Source organism: Psammomys obesus, unplaced genomic scaffold, assembly GCF_907164565.1.
Source record: "Psammomys obesus unplaced genomic scaffold, mPsaObe1.curated_primary_1811, whole genome shotgun sequence".
NCBI lineage: Eukaryota > Metazoa > Chordata > Mammalia > Rodentia > Muridae > Psammomys > Psammomys obesus.
In genome coordinates, this window is record NW_026591086.1 from 2,484,861 (window position 1) to 2,502,541 (window position 17,681).

A 17,681-nucleotide genomic window follows, 5' to 3' on the forward strand; every position below is an offset into this window, starting at 1 on the left:
TCTATCTATCTATCTATCTATCTATCTATCTATCTATCTATCTATCTGTCTAATTTGACACTGGCCAAAAGCTTAACTATGTTTCCTGACTGACTGGGCTTTGGCACGTGCTCTCTGAAGCCCCTACTGCTGCTATGCGTGTGTTTACTGACATCTGCTTACTGCCACTGCTGAACATACTGGCTTTCTTAGACCCTATCTCCAAGAGGCATGTCAGAAGGTCATGCCTTTGTCTTCTTCATGCCTTCTCTTCTCTTCTTCATCTCTGCCTGGTAGCTACTCTCATCACTCAAGCTAGCTTCTACAAGATTCTTAATAACTGTAGAGGTTCCTGGCCCCAGAGAGATTAGATGAAATAGCTTGTCATCGAGATATCAGACTTATGAGTTGGAATCTCAGCATTGGGTACTGTACCTTGGCCCAGGGTCCATGGTCAGTACTCTATGCCCTAGGTGGGAATCTGAATACTGAGCTGTATCACCAGTGTGCGTATTAACTCCTTGGAAGGAGATAGACCAGGCATGAGAGGGTGGGACCTGACCCACATCTTCTCATTCCTGTCTCAGCAGCAAAATTCAGGAGCCTGTGAGGGAGGTTCACCAGCTTGCTGCCACTGTTTGCACCAACAGCGTCATGGGATCAAAACACGAGCAATGCTGAACTCATTCTAATCACAGAAGGGACAAGAGAATCCCTGCAAATCTAAAATCCAACCTTTAGCAGATGAAGGGGATGTGGCTATAAACACAAATCTCAAAATCTGGTGATAATCTTTTGTTTTGTGAAAGACCTAGCACTGCCTGCCAGGGCCTTGGCAACTTGAGGTCTTCATGCTAATCTATTTAATTCTTATGCCAGATACCCCATGAGGTGAGGACATATCTTTAGCAGATAAGAAAAACAGAGAAGTTCAGACTTGAGTTTCTTGACCAACGCCTCAAGGCTCTAGAGGGTCTAAATGGGGGCCAGACAGCAAATCTCTTCAATCTCAGTCTCTTCCACATTCCTGGGGTAATCTCAGCAACTCGGGAAGCCAAGTGGTAATAAATGGGCACACTCCACTCTGCCCTTTGAAATCTGAAGTTATATCTGCCCCATGGGTAAAGACAGAAAGCAAATGTAGGGTGCATTGGCCTAAACTTGAGGATTTGGGCAAAATACAGGTGTTGTGGTAACTGGAAGATGAGGTGAAAGGTTCTCTTCTTCCCTAGCTAAATGTAAACTGAGATTTTCTGGTCAGTCACTCCACTTGAAGCTGAACCATAAGAGACAATCTCTTGTTACTGGCTCACTGTAAGTGTAGAAAGACAGCTCTCTCTCTCTCTCTCTCTCTCTCTCTCTCTTTCACCCTCTCCCTTTCTCTGTCTCTCTTGTCTGTCTCTGTCTGACTCTGTCTCTGTCTCTGTCTCTCACACACACATGGAGGCCAGGGGTTGATGTCAGTTATTCTCCTTAATCACTCTCCAGTTCATTTTTTTGAGTCAGGGCTCCTCAATGCAGCCAGAGCTTAAGCTAGCCAGCTGATGAACTTCAGGAATCCTTCTGTCTCTACTTCCAGGCAGATGATATCCTGCCAGGTTTCTGACATGGGCTCTGGGCTCTTCCAATGCTTGTCCTTATGTATGTACAAGTATTTTGCTAAGTTGGCTCCTCAGCCCCAAAACAATATTTTTTTAAAGGTTTATTTATTTATTATTTATACATTATTCTGCCTGCATGTGAGCCAGGAGGTCAGAAAAGGGCACCAGATCTCATTATAGATGGTAATGAGCCACCATGTGGTGCTGGGAATTGAACTCAGGAACTTTGGAAAAACAGCCTCTGAGCCATCTCTCCAGCCCAAAACAGTATCTTTTTTTCTTTTTTAAAAAAATTTTAAAATGTTTTTATTTATTACAATTTATTCACCTTGTATCCCAGCTGTAGCCCCCTCCCTTGTCCTCACCCAATCTTACCCTCCCTCCTTCTTCTCCTGCCATGCCCCTTCCCCAGTCCACTGATAGAGGAGGTCCTCCTCCTCTTCCATCTGACCCTAGCCTATCAGGTCTCATCAGGACTGGCTGCATTATCTCCCTCTGTGGCCTGGTAAGGCTGCCCCACCACCCTCAGGTGGAGATGATCAAAGAGCCAGCCACTGAGTTCATGTCAGAGACAGGCCTTGTTCCCCTTACTAGGGAATCCACCTGGAGACTGAGCTGCCATGGGCTATATCTGTGTAAGGGTTCTAGGTTATCTCAATGAATGGTCCTTGGTTGGACTATCAGTCTCAGAAAAGACCCCTGTGCCCAGATTTTTTGATTCTGTTGCTCTCCTTGTGGCATTCCAGTCCCCTTCTTTCATAAGATTCCCTGAACTCTGCCCAAAGTTTGGCTATGAGTCTCAGCATCTGCTTTAATACCCTGCTGGGTAGTCTTTCAGAGGCCTTCTGTGGCATGATCCTGTCCCCTGTCCTGTTCCCTGCTTTCTTCATCTTCCAAGGTCTATCCTGTTTGTCTTTCTGAATTGGGAATAGTGCTACCTCAAGATCCAGCTATAACACTCCTAGGTATATATCCAAAATATGTTCAAGTATACAACAAGGACATTTGCTCAACCATGTTCATAGCAGCTTTATTTGTAATAGTCAGAATCTGATAACAACCCAGATGTCCCTCAACTGAGGAATGGATGCAGAAATTGTGGTACATTTACACAATGGAATACTACTCAGCAATTAAAAACCAGGAAATCATGAAATTTGCAGGCAAATGGTGAGAACTAGAAAAGATCATCCTGAGTGAGGTATCCCAGAAGCAGAAAGACACACATGGTATATACTCACTTATAAGTGGATATTAGACATCTAATATAGGATAATCATTCTAAAATCTGTATACCTCAAGAAGCTAAGCAAGAAGGAGACCCTGGGTAAGATGTCAAAAGAGTATCTTAAAACACCAAAAATTTCCATTTCTTGCCAGCTTTGCTCTCTTCTAAATGGTAACCATTTCTGGGACTCTGTTCTACCCATAAGGACAGACACTGTGCATGTTGCTTTCAGTCCCATGAAGCATAGAACAACTCGTAGGATTTCCTGTTTCCTCTATGTCCCAAGGATCTGATTCACTTAAAAAGAGATTTTAAGCTTAAATTCATGCTGCTTCCTCTGTGTTAGGACCTCTGACATTAGCAAAAATCCCTGCACCTGTAAATACCATCCAAGGCTTCTACTTTCCCTCCACATACATTAAATTCTAATCCAAAACTGTGAGTGACCCTTTCAGACCCCTAACAACTTTATCAAGAAGCTTCTAAAATCTTCCACCATGCTGTTCATGGTCTGCGCCTCTGGAGTCGTGTTTTTGGAGAGATGTGCATGTTTTCTGGGCGTACCCTCTCATCAAAGGCCAGGCTAGCCCATCTCAGCTTCTTCAACTTTCAGTCTCTCTGCCGACAAGCAGTTCCCTGCACATGGGAGCATTCTCCCAGTGGCTTTAGGAATCGCTTACTCTGGCTTCTGGAGAAGCAACTGGAGGGGGTTGTGGCTTCGAAGCTTAGAGTTTCCCACACCCACCACACAGCTCTCTCCTGAAAGTCCCCTTTCTGTGTGAGGTAGCCATTTTTCACGCCTTCAGTTCCCTCACTCACACCATTGGCTGCTCTCTTTGCACAGCCATTTCTCTGGGGAACATGATGAAGAGGGCAGGCCAAGTTCATTTACAGGCTAACTCTCTTCTTCCAGCCGCCTATCATTCAGGCAATGCACTTCAAATCTAATGTCCAAATCTTGGAAAAGTTACTCATGACCACACACTTTGAAGCTTCAGAGATTCTTTGGAATACGACCCAGGGTTCCTCTGAATTTGTGCATTGGCTTCTATTTTTCCAGTGTTCATTTACACTTGTTCTAATGACGCCATGCAGTCTTACATACACTTTTCTGGGTGTTCATTTGATCTTGGTCCACTGGGTTCTGACTCTTTTCTTATGAGGACACATTTCCCCCCTGTTTCAGGGGCTGGGTCCTCCTACCTATTTGGACCACTTAGTGATTACCACCACCAAATGGTATGCCTGACAAAGGACACGCAAGGTCTTTGATGGACAACTGCTTCCACAGCAGTTCAGAGATGGTAATAGGAGAGTCACACATTTTTCTGGCCCCATATCTCAGATCCCGAATACTAATTCCGAATTACTGAGGAAGCCCCTAATCAAGCCACCAAGTCTTGAAGAAGCACTTCTTAGTGACTGCTCTTTCATCTTAGTCAATGGTGAGACTACTACCAAGTGGCTTAGATCTCTGATTCATAAGGCAAATGAGCATAGTTCCTAATATGGTAAGCATAATGATGAAATTAGACAAATGGATGAGTTTGAATTTCTGTGAACGAAGGCACAGGGGGGACAGTCCAGATGAAGAAGAGCAGGGAGAGTATATGGCTCTGGGGCTTAGGAAACCATGAGAGAGCTGGCAGCGTAGTAGGCCAGCTGCAGGAAGGACAGGCCTCAGGCCTCTAGAGTCTGCTGCTGGGCGTTACATCTCTGTGGCTCTGCTTATCTTCCTTCCCTCGTGAGCAGGCTTTCTTACTCTTGGCATCCCAGCAAAGGGAGACACCTTCTCTTTTCATGTAACAGCCCACGTTCCACTGCATTGAGTTATCCCCAAAGTAATTCTGGTAATGGCATGGGAAGCACATTGAAAGGCAAGCCTGCGCCCATGATGTTCACCTGAATGGGTTTTTAAATTACTCCCAGGTTATGAGTCCATGAATGGCATTAAAAACACCCCTAGAAGAAAAGCAGGCAAAGCTGTCACAGTGAATAGTGCTGTGCGCTGTCACTCTAGTGAGTAGTGTGATGGAGTTCAATAGTGCACCCCTCCTCTCTTCATAGGCGGAAGTCTCTGCTCCTAGACCACAGAATGTGGTTACTTTTGTAGATTAAAAAAAGTATTTTTGATTCTTCAAATGTTTTGTTTTATATGTATGGGTGTTTTGCCTGTGTGTATATCTGTGTACCATGTCTGTGCCTGGTGCCCTTGGAGGCTGGAAAGGGACATAAAAGCCATCATGTAGATGCCAGGAATCAAATCTGGGTCCTCTGGAAGAGCAGAGAGTACTCCTAACTGCTGAGCCATTTCACCAGCCTGACTGATGTTTTGTAAAAGGTAATTGAGTGTAACATGGTCACTATGGCCCTACTCCAATATTACTGGTGTCTTTATAAGACAAGGAAACATACCTAAGAAAGACCACGTGAGGACCCAGAAAGGAGAGGGCCATTAACACACCAAGGAGAGAGGCCTCAGGAAAAATAATACCTGCTGACTCCTTGACCTTAAACTTACAAGTTAAGAAGCCTTCAGAAATTTGAGGAGATAAATGCCTGCTTTTGAAGCCATCCAAGCATTCATACATTCTTATGCCACTCTAGAAGAATAAATAACACAGACCATAACAACAACAAAGTAAACAAACAAAACAACAACAAAAAAAAAAAAAACAAGAGGAGGTGGGTGAGCGAGGGCTGTTGAGGCAAATATAATGTAATTGTGGAAGAAATCAGAGAGTCTTCAAGGGCCGTCCTCAGGAAAGCTCTCCTGGACGGTCAAGGGCCAGGACCTGTGCTGACAAAGACTCGTGAACCGGGTAAGATGTTTAAGGAGATAAAAATAGAAAAGCCAGTGACACCGGCCTTGTCTGAGATGCCACTAAAGTGAAGCCTCAGGGATTCCACAGGAACAGAACACTGTATAAGGCAGCCAAGTTATAGGCGACACGCCTTCCTGTGGGGACTTTGCCTCAGACTGTCTGGATTCCTGATGTGGGGGTCCTGGATGGTTTAGAAATTCTCAGCATTCTTTCGACTCTTGGCTTTACCAGACATATGGTTGAATGTCTGCGTCAACGGATGGAGAGTCACTTGAATGTACGCATGAGCTCTTGGACATATGCACCAGTCAGGGCTTCTTGCCAGGCTAGCCTTCCTCGTGTGCTAGAGCAGACCAGGGGTCCAAACTCTGGTGAAGGCAAACCTTCTAATAGTCCCTGCAGGCCTTGACCTACTGTCCCACATCTCATCTCAGCTCTCTTCCACCAAGGGCCCACCCCCATAGAAAACCAGATGTTTCCATTATAGCTCTGTGTTGTAGAGGTTAACATGGTTAGCCTACACCTGATCCCAGGTGTAGCTCTGGGATCTGGTTCAGACTGTCCACAGCAGCAGACTATTTACCTCATTCAGGATCTGAGAGGGGCTCTTTCCCCACTGCAGATAGTTTAGTTCTGAGGACTCTGGAGAGGGAATAAATGCCAGGGCCCAAAGAGAGAAAAGGGAGCTCTGAGAAGGAAGGCTGATGGCACTTCCTGATTGCTGTTGATGTACTTGGATGAACAGTTGGAGATATCCTGAAACAAAGATTGGACTTGCCCCAAGGAACCCGATGGCCCTAGCCAGCAGGAAGTAGCTAAGAAAAACTATGCCTCTTCACTAACATTTTTTTCTCTCCTACCCAGTGTTGGGCCGTTGGAAGACATTGGGGTGGAGAAGGGAGAAAGAGATATTAAGAAGCGTAAATAAACAGATTTAAGACGTATGCTAACAGCTCTACCCAGATTTTAGCCTTTATCTACGTGGTTAACTTACCAGATCAAGCTACAGCTCTCATTCGGCTGTACTTGCCTTCACTCTGATCCTTGACCTTTACAAGTGACTCTAGTAATAGATAGTTCTAGTGGGCCATGTTGGGGAGACAAACTTGACACCACACTTAAGGCCCACCAACTTGTTTTTTTGGGCCCATGTTAAGATTTTACCACAAGCACCAAGGTATCTGAGACGGAAATGTCCACCCTTCAAGAGACTGTCAATATGGCAAACCCAGTTTCCCTTTGGGAAATTGTTTCTGTGAATAGGCAGAGACTATTCAAGATCCCAGTTCACAAGCCTCACCATCCCCAAGCACAGCACTGTAAAATGGCTAGGATGGGGTGGATAAATCCTTCACTGTTGACTCTTACCATATTATCCAGTATTACCCCATAATGCCCCCATATAACCCAATGGAGGACTTTCTGCTTTCGAATATATCCAAATAACGTTTCTGGCCACCAGATACTGTTTGTAGTCAAAATGCATTACTATCCCCACATAACAGATTCCAAGGAGGACAAATGAAATGTTTGAATAACCCAAGTATTATGGACTACTGAATACTGTTTTTCAATTTTATAGTCTTTTTTTTTTTCTTCCTGTAATCACCCACAGACATTTCTTTAAAAACAAACTCGATAATGTCAAAAGATGCAAAAGGCTAAACTCTTAGAAAACAAAGGGACCATAAATCAGGAAAACTTTGTGGTTACTGGAAAGACACTTTAATTTTGTAGACAAAAGGCTGCATTAAGGAAGAATAATGCAATAATCAAAGGTGAAGGGATCTCCATTGTCTAGCGTCTTTCTCTGTGGGAATTTTCCCACCCCTGACAGCTGTAAGGGGGGAGGAGCACTGACTGTGGCTGAGCCTTTCTTCTCTCAGCCCTCTGCTCCCCGTGTGCCCCCGCCCTGATCCGTCAGTAAATGTCTGCAATCATATTCTTGAGCTCCTGTGTGATTTCAAGGTTCATCTCTCCCATGCAGCTCAAACACTAATTATCCCAGCTGTAATTAGTAAGATAATTAAATACTGGCTCACTCCTCACTCTACCTTGGGTCGGGTCGTGATTCTCCCAGAAGACCTTGAGCAGTTCCTCAAAGCTGATGCGGTCTGGCCGGTACACAACCCGGACGACTTCTGCATGGCCGGTTTTTTCTAGAGAGAGACAGAACACACAGCCCAATTTTACTGATAACATCAAGTCATTGCAAGCTATTCGTGCTCAAAAGACCCTGTGGATGGAAGCTGAACTCTTCTCTCTGATGGAAGGCCATAAGTGTAATTGGATTTCAGTTGCTGGTCTCATCCCCAGCCTCTGTCCCCAGTTACAAAAGCAGAGCTGTCCTCCCTGGAGATTCCTGGGAAGAAGGCTTCTGTCTCCTTTCATATGAGGACTAAACTCCATTTTAATTTTTCTCCCTCCACCCTCCACACATTTATGCAGGTGTGTGGGTGCATGGGCGTGGGAACTCATATGGAGACTTAAAGTGGATGTCAGGAATTATTCCTGCTCACTGTTCTACCTTCTTCACAGAGGCAAGATTTCTCAGTCAAACCTAGAGATGGATTATACGGCTAGTCTTGTTGCCGGCTTGCTCTGAGGGTCTTCTATCTCTCCCTGCTGCTGGGATTACAGGCGGGCTGCTGTTTTTATGTGAGGATTCCGGGGATCTGAACTCTGGTCCAAATGCTTCCGCAGCAAGTGCTTTAACTGCTGAGCCATGTCCCCAGTGTGGATTTTCATTTTTCAAATCTCACTTTTACGAAGTCTAGAGCCGGTCAGTCTGACCCAATGCTCAGGACTGGACACGCTACCAAAGAAATTTTCCCAATTTCTTTTTACATCACACCAAATTACAAGGAGTAAGCTTAGTTGAAGTACAGATCAGAGTAGTGCCAGCGAGAGATACCTGCAGAAATAAACCGAGAACTCACTCCCATTAGCTAAATTAGCGGTGAGACACAATTGCTGTGCTCTGGACACTCGGGCTCGAGTTAGAGTCAAACACCCAGGAGGTTGCATTTCCTCAGCCTAATTCCTCTCTGTGAACACTATCAATGCTAGCAAAGGTCTTTCACAGAGCCAGCTGTAAGCAAGTTTACTGTCACAGGCAATCCCGAAGATTCCACAATGGGGAGGGAAGTACATGCCTCATAACTCTTAAGGTCATGTTCTTCCTATTGGCCAGTCTCAGAACCCTGTAATAACAGGCCTTCCCACGTGACACAAACTCCATATTCAAACCTGCTCACTCTCTCTTCTCTGTCACCTTCTGCATCATAAAGAGATTGGCCTTCTCCAAAGAGAGGCCTGGCCTTTGCCTTTGGTACCTGACTGAAAAACCATGAGATATCTAATAGAAATGAGACAGACTGTTCACAGTGGACTTCAGGATGAGGAGAACTAAACCCAGCAGTCTTAAGGTGGGACTTATCATGCAGAAAGAACCATGGAGCCCTGGGCTGGTGTGCTATTAGCTAAACAGGAGGCTGAACCCAGCCACACCGGGCAATTACTCTTTTGATCACGCTGACCCAATGAGTGATGCCTGTGTAAAATCCTGGGACACCGAAGCTTGGGTAGGTTTCACTGCTGGGCAACTGTCATGAGTGAATGATGGAGATTAACTTATCCCAGCTCTCCTGGCGAAAGAGCGGAAGTCCATGGAATCCATCCAGACACTGCACTTGGCCTCTCTGGCTGATCTGGAGCCCTGTCCTGTCCTGCTAATAAATCCTGACCATCGTTTCACTGAATGCTGATGGTCCTTCATATAGATGGCCAAGTGTGAGATAGTCTGCGTAGAGCTCTGAACTTAAGCCTCAGCAGGCGGGAGGGTTCACTGGCACGTGGGCTTTCTCACTTTAGTTGTGTCTGACAGCAGCTCCATTTTACAAACCAGACAGCCAAGATACAGGTAAGTTAGGCTCACCCAAGGCCACAGGCTTAGTGAATTTCACTGCTAAAACTTAAAAACACACGCCTTCTGACCTCATATCCAGGGGACACTCAGTATGTCAAAGGAGAGCGAGCAAGGTGAACATAGAAAACCTGAGCCCAGAAAGGAAATAAATTCTCCCATTCTCTCTAATCTTTTTAATATGTAAATTTCTTTTTGGTTACAGGAACAATATTTATGAACAATGTTAAGCCGAGAAGATGTAAGAAATGTAAGAGACAAGGAAGAATTAAAATCGCCCACTGCAATAAAGTTTGAGCAAACGCCAATTATAATGACTACATAACACCCCATCAGATGGTTGTCCGATTGCATCTTCATTCATTTTCTATCACTGGGCATTTACACGAAATCCTATTTCTAACCATGAATGTAAATATTTTCCCACACTTCAGAGACATCTCAAGCCACAGTTGAATAACTGGAATTTCTGAATCAACATTTATAAATATTGAAATTTCTTGGTCCCCAGTGCCATACATACTTCCCCTCAGTAAAGCTGGCTGCATTTTCCTGCCCCACGGGCAAGCATGAGGGCCAGTCTCTCTCACTGCTGTGATCTTCTTACTCCATATCCTTCATAGCGGGAGGAGAGGGTTCCGCTTCAGTGGGAATGGGTTCATATTACTGAAGTGAACACTGAATTTCCTGTTGATAGCCAATGTAGTTTTTTTCTTTGCCCTAATGTTTTTCATGTTTTTTTAATACAATGAGTTACTTGTAGCTACTATATTAAAGTTTTATTATTAATTAGTCAATCCATACAACTTTATTCAGATACCATGGTCATAGAATTTACTATCTCAGTATATTTTACATCTATTTATTGCTCTTTCCATTTTCACGTGCCTGCGGTGTTTACGTGTGTGTGTGTGAGCACGCACGTGTGGGTGCTCCTGTCTGGGTGTGTGTACCTGCAGAGGCCTGAGGTTGATGTCCACAATCACCTGAACCCTCTTCGACCTTATGCACTGAGGACGAGTCTCACAATCAAACCCAGAGGTTGCCAAAGACAACCTCTGTTCAGAGGCTGGGATTGCAGGTGAGCCGAATGCCCACCCAGCATTTAGACAGGTTCTGAGGATCTGAACTGTGGACTCATGCCGAGTGGCAATCACTTTAGCCCCTGAGCCTCTTCCCAGGCCCCTAAGTAGACGTTATGGTAACAGATATAAAGGGGGGGGGGGTTGTGAGAGCTTAGAAGACACAGCATGCACAACAGCTGTCTATTACACAGCTGATTTAATCATTTGAATGATTTAACTACTATAGTTATTAATGGCCCGATAATAGGAAAAGCATTAAGGGGCCGGGGAGATGACACACACACAAACACGCACTCATATATGTGTGCACATACACACACGCACACACACACACACACACACAGAGAGAGAGAGAGAGAGAGAGAGAGAGAGAGACAAAAGAAAGGACATTCCCGAACACACCACAGCATAGATGGACCTGAGGACGTTATGCCAAATGAAACAGGACAGCCGCCAAAAGACGCACACTAGATTGCATGTATGACTGCCACTGTTCTGTGCAGTCAGAATGGCAACATTTAATTACATGTGTGTTTCTTAACAGTATGTCACTGGCGTAGAAATGGCGGGGTACATTTTGTGGGCTTCTATGTATCTTCCCATTGCTGGGGATTACCCTCATGAGCTCTATTTCCTGACTCACGTCATCAGGGTACATGCACAGCTTCCTGGCTCTTGCCACATTTGCAAGGGACCTTTCTGAAATGACTTAGTCATTTTTGCCCTGTCATGGGTCAAATGAGGCAGGTCTCACCATCCCTTCAGCACCACCAACACACTTCCAAGCGGTTTTACAAGCAATAAGAGAGGGTCCCCTAATGTTCTAGTGTGCATTTATCTGCTTTTATTCAGTCACTACAAATGTTGGACATGTCTTGTGTAGCTGCTTGCTTTGTGAAGCACCTGCTTGCAGCTCTGACTTCCGTATCTTGTCAGGTTCCAATGGCTTTTCACACCAAATACGTTTGTCATGTTTATGGCATATTGTTTCCATTCTTGACATTCAGGGAGCCTAAATGCTTTGTGTGTGTGTGTGTGTGTGTGTGCATATATGTATGTGGTGTACTATGTATTCGTGTGTGTGTGTGTGAGTGTGTGTGTGTGTGTGTGTGTGTGTGTGTGTGTGTGTGTGGTGGTGGTGGTGGTGGTGGTGGTGGTGATGGTAAGAAGTCAGCATCAGGTTTCTTCCTCCAATCACTGTCCAAAGTATTTTTTTCTGAGACAGGGTTTCTCCTGAACCGGAGCCTGGTTGTTTGGCTAGGCTACCTAGGCAATAAGTTCTAGGGATCCACCCGTCCGTACCACTCACCCCAGCATTTGTTATAGAGAGGAGCCACCGTGCCAAGCTTTGGTACGTGGGTGCTTGAGATTCAAACCAAGGCCCCTAAGTTTGTGAGGAAGGCACCTCACCACGTGCCATGTGCAAACCATGTTTTGTTTATCCATCCATCCGCCAATGGACACTTGAGTTGCCCCTGCCCTTTAGCTTCTATGAACACAAGATACAAATACTGCTGTTTACTGGAGCAAGAAAGGCACTGCCTCCTCCACAGGTGGGCAAGCCAAGGCCTCTTCACAAGTTTTCTCACAGAAGTCACACATTTAGGAAGAAACAGGATCCAAGCCCACCGAGTTTTAAATAGAGGTGAGCTATTTGCCCATCCAATGGCCACAAGTAAGTATTTTAGAACAGAGGAGCCTGAAGTCTCCAGGAGAGAGCAAATGTCACACAAGCAGTGACCTATATGAAAAGTCGCACCTGTGCGGCTACGGATACCCAGGCCGTCAAAAATATTAGCTTTTTCGTTTGTGATAGCAATGTGGGGTCAAGAAGATTTTTTTTTTTAAATTTTCAGTGTGTGTCAGGGGACAGTGGTAGGAGAGGTGAGTGGTGGGAGATACATGCAGGTTGCATGTGTGGAGGCCAGAGGGCAACGCTGTGAAGTTGGTCCTGTCCTTCTATATTCCAGGGATCAAACACATGCTTTTGGAGGAAGCTCCATCCTATGAGCCATCTCGCTGGCCCAGGGAAGATTTCCACTCCCTAGCAAACACTTACAGCTCTGATTGCCACCGACATTATTTGTAAAGAGGCTTTAAGGAGCCTGACCATTTAAAGGAAACTATCATTCAAGTTCAAGCCCCAATTTGCATCGACAAACAGCGCAGAGGGTGCCCTGGCCAAGCTCACCTTTCAGTTTCTTTACTTTATTTCTCCGAAGCAAAAGAATCTGTGTAAAAATACACACTGCAAACGATCAAAAGGATTCAAGGGACTCAGGAGCTTTATGGAAATGCTCCAGCTTGGCAGGAACGAGCTAATGCGCTGAGCTAATTTCATTCCAGAGGCCAAACTGCAAACACTGTTTTGTGCTTCCTGAGATAAAAAAGGCCAGATCTTAAAAATATTTCGAGCTGCGTCCTCACATTCCATCGTGCAAATAGCATGATGGGAGCGATGTGCAAACATGCTTGTTAACAGTTAGCTGTGGCACAGCAGGTGTCTTCGCACTGCCGGACAAAAGCATCTTGAAAGGAAAAAGAAGGACCAGGTGCCTTTTCTGAGAGTCTTGCTCCTCTGCCTGGCCCTCCAGATCCAAAGGAAGGAGCATGACCTCAGAGGAGTGGTTAACGGGCTGCTGTTTCCTGCAAAATAAGCACCTAGGAAGAGATAGTGGAACCCGTACTGAGCAAGGGTGGCCAGGTGGCACCCAGACAGAGCAGATCCTGGGAGATTGGGAGGCTGGGTAGTGTCTTGGCTATTGAGCAGCTGTATCGCCTCCTGAAACTCTGCCTTACTGGGCTTTGTCTTCATCGTCTGCAAAATGGGAACACTAATAGCTTTGACTGCATGGGATTATACTCAAGATTAGTTCTGTACTAGATTTTACTCAATACCCACTCAGCCTTCATCAAGAGGGGAGTCCTTGCAGATTCATCACTGTCCACTACCTAGGGACACATGCTCTTCTGCATTACTCCTGGGACCCCTAAATCCTATGCGATCCCCACTTCCCCTCCTAAAATGGACAGCTGCCTTGCAAAGGAGGACAGCTCTACAATCAGCTCTGCTGTGTAGACAAATGTCAACACAGAACACATCCATATCAACTTTATTAATAATAGCCTTCTTGGTATTGCTATGATTAAGAAGTTACTGTTATTTCAAAAACTGTTCTTTAGTTTGGGAATCTGTACTTTTACAGGATTCTCTAGATAATTTCTAATAGTTCCAAACCCACAGATCTGGAGTGGACTCATGAGCTCTTTTAGGGGCCAGCCCTCTGTGCACCTTACACTAGCTCTCCTGCATCTTACACTAGCTGTCTTGGAGGTCAGGAGGCACAGGGAAGTGCAGAGCTGTAAAGGAAGGAGGAAGCAAGTGAAGAGATGGGAAGGAAAAGACAGAAGAGACAAAGGTCATTCACCCCTTGCAAAGGTCTGTGCTGAGAGAAAGGAGCAGGTAGAGAATGAGGACCTCATATTCTCTGGTAATAATGACAATATAGACAGGCAGCATCTGTGCCAAGCTCTTGAGATGAATGGTCCAAGCTGACACTCACAAATAATCTCAAGGCAGGCAACTTTATCATTCCCACTCTGTGGAGGAAAAAGCGAAGATACAGAAATCAAGGGATCTTTCCCAAATGTATATAACGTGAAGAAGTCTGGATTTGAGTCCTGCTAAGATGGCTCAGGGCCACAGGGAACGTGAAGATAATGAAGATTGTCCCATGTGTCTTTGCATGTCTGAGAGTCACAGAAGGGCATGTTCCTTACGGCTGGAGAAGTCAGGGTGAGGAGAGGAAGGCATCATCCCCAGTGAGGCCAAGATCTCAGCAAAGGCAGGGGTTCCAGAAAGGGTAAAGGGAAACAGGCCTGATCTCTCTGTCAGAGGAGTTCTTGTGGCCCTGTCATTGGTAAAGACCCACAGCTGTCCATTCCCCAGGTACCTACTACTGTCAATAAGAGACAGAAAACCCATCCATGCCTTGCATATTGCTTCTCTGTCACTTTGAGTGGTTGTCAATATGAAATTTACAAAGCCCATTTTGACTGCTAGGAAAATCAAGGCTAACCTCCCAAGCAAAAGGGACAACCAAGAACTTAGCAGCCAACAATGCTCTCCCATCCTCTGTGCAGTGGTATGTGGCACCTGGTCTGGCCCCAGGGCTCTCTAGGACAGGTATGATCCCACACTCTCCTGGATCCAGGTCCCCTCTCCACCGGATCCCAGATCCCCTATCCGCAGAGCCCTAAGTTGTAATGCGGACACCTCCCCACTCCCGGGCCTCTTGATACCCAGCTTTCCCCAGAACTATACCAAATCGAGAGACACAGGAAGAGCTGGTGCACAGGGGTCCAATGGGACCAGCTCAGCTCAGGGCCTAGCACCTCAGCAGAGTTGTGTCCCCTGAGGTCATGCAAAGGGTCTCTGTGAAGAGGAGAGCTACACCCAGAACCCAGAACCCAGAAGGGGTTCAGATGACAATGATTCCTTCCAAATACCAATGGCCAGCCTTTCTTGGACCCTGAGTCCCACGGGGCTCCACAGGGCCAGCTCTCTGCAGGTAATACTCCCATGCTAGCTGTCTCCAGGGTGTTCTAACACCCGCCTCGCCCCCTCCAGGACACAGTGAGCTCCTAGAGTGAAGAGACGCTAACAGCTACTCTCCCCTGCAGCTCTCCCCCATCCCTCCCTGGGACAGGGCACAAGACACAACATGAATAAACACACATGGATCAGATGACAAGGTGTACTGAATTTTCCCACCATTCATTTAGCCTTCGTCCAGATGGAGGTCCATGAAGACCCAAATACTGTCCATTAGCCTAATGGCACATGCTGTGCTTTGAACGCCCTGCCTCTAACCTCCCAAATCCAACATGAGCTCCACTTCTCATCCTAAAATGGGCATCCTACCTCCCAGAGGAAGATACCAAATGAACCAAAACAACAATACAGATGGGCCAACATGATATCTTATTTATTCATTGATTTATAAGCATGAATCAAATCTTACAAAGTCCCACATGCTGTGCCAAGTATTGAGGATTCAATGATGACAAATGGTAATAGAATAACAACAAGGAGCCCCTGTCCCATGCGCATTGCTTCACACCACAGTCTAGGTAAGGAACTGATCTGTTGAATAAAAAGACCAGATCTATTTTATTTACCCTGCAGGCTGAAGGAATGGGAGAAGTGAGCTACAGAGATTTTTTTTTCATTAAATAATAACTATTCTTCAATCTCCCGCATCCTTTCCCTGCCAACCAGATTCAGCTGAGCCATGGAACCAAATAAAAGAACACAAAAAGACCCAGGTGTTTGAAGGGAGAAGACGGGAGAGAGGGTGGATGAATAATATTCCCCTTTCCCACACGAGATTCAAAACACTACTTCTCTCCTGCTAATTAACTACAAAGAGGTAAGGTGTCAGCTCAGTTTCATCTCCAGCTCCCGCCGATAGAAAATGCGATTTCTAACAATGTACTCATTATAAAAAAAAGTCCTAATACATCAAAATTGGATGCCCTGTGGAGTTCATTACAGGATCTGAGGAGCGTCTATGCTGCCATTTTATCTTGGCTTTCTTCCTTTTGTCTCACCCGTCACTTAAAGCGTCCAACAAAAAAAAAAAATGTAGGCTTTAAAAAGCATCCTATTGATTGAAACAGGGGGAAAAAAAATCTGTTAGAGTGATTGTATTTTTTTTTTTAATCTGGTCCTCCACAGGGAGACATGGTGGGGAGTTTCAGAATCTGCCAGTAGGTATTTTATGTGGACATATCGTCCTGAGACTATTCTCTCAGAGGACTGATATAACCACAAGTTACTTGTGCCACCACATATAACCACAAGTTACTTGTGGTTATAGGGTACTTGCTCAGGAAAATCCCCCAAGAAGGCCGTTAACTTTAACTTTTGGTGATACTAAACAGTTTTTACCACTGTCACAGATATGTGAAGGGAAAAGTTGGGGTCTAGTACAGGTACAGGCTGTTTACTCATTTCTGCATGCAACATGCTGATTGCAGAGGCAGCCATCAGCAGGTGAGCTGGGTTTACGGGACAACGAGTATATGAAGGGTTGATGCGTGAAGTAGCTGATGCTCATTTTGCAGAGCTGCACCAGAGCCTTTCTACCATGAAACGGGTAGGCGGGATAAGCTGTTAGCAGACATATCTGTCAGGCACAGGCCTTTTGGAGCTGAAAGAACAAATGCAAACTTTGCTGGATGGCCTGATATTAACACTGAGAAAGCAGGACTCTCTGAGCAGGTGAGATTAAATCCCTCAGTATGAAATGAGGCTGATGTACCAGGTTGTGTGTTGGGCTACACAGGGAAAGCATTCACAACTACTACGATGTAGGATTGCTTAAAGATTTATTTGTTTTTATTTCATGTGTCTGAATATTCTGTTTGCGTGTAGGTAAGTGTACTACTGCATGTGTGTGTTTCTGATGTCCTTGTAGACCCGAAGAGGATGCTAAATCCTTTGAAACTGGAGTTACAAGCTGAAACATGGATGCTGGGAACTGAACCCAGGTCCTCTGCAAGAACAGCAAGTTCTCAAAACCATCTTCCATCTCCCTGTGGCACTTTTTGACACTTATCTTTACTCCTGCCCCTTGACTCCCCCCTAGAATTCCAACCCCAGGATTCCTGGGGATAGGCCTGGGTATTCTCATGGCCTCCGTGCGTCTATTCAGAGCTGGAAAGGGAACTAGGCATTTTGGGCACATGGCTATAAACAGTCTTGGAGTTTTAAGGGTCATATTGTCTCCTACCCCACTGTACCATCCACAGGAGGTGCACACTACTGAACAACGTAGCGCATGCCACTGCTTGAATATCCTAGTTGCTGAAAATTTCCATCTTTACTGAGTAAAAATCCACTTCCTTCTATCCTGGGACCATGTTGTGTCTTTTAGAGATTATTCATCTCTCCACAATGAATAGAAGAGTCAAGCCAAAGCATTGTTGGTTGTTAAATAGGCACCGACTAGGAGTCAGAAGCCCCTACACCCT

General features: G+C 45.4%; 1 protein-coding gene across 5 annotated transcripts in view; it reads right to left on the bottom strand.

Annotated features, from left to right (window-relative positions):
* Msra (methionine sulfoxide reductase A) overlaps positions 1 to 17,681 on the bottom strand; it is a 302,775-nt gene that overhangs the window by 99,791 nt on the left and 185,303 nt on the right. For all 5 annotated transcript variants that reach the window (XM_055609788.1, XM_055609789.1, XM_055609787.1 and 2 more), the window contains one exon: positions 7,688 to 7,792. In XM_055609788.1, the coding sequence (XP_055465763.1) occupies positions 7,688 to 7,792 (105 nt within the window). The remainder of the gene's footprint in view (positions 1 to 7,687; positions 7,793 to 17,681) is intronic.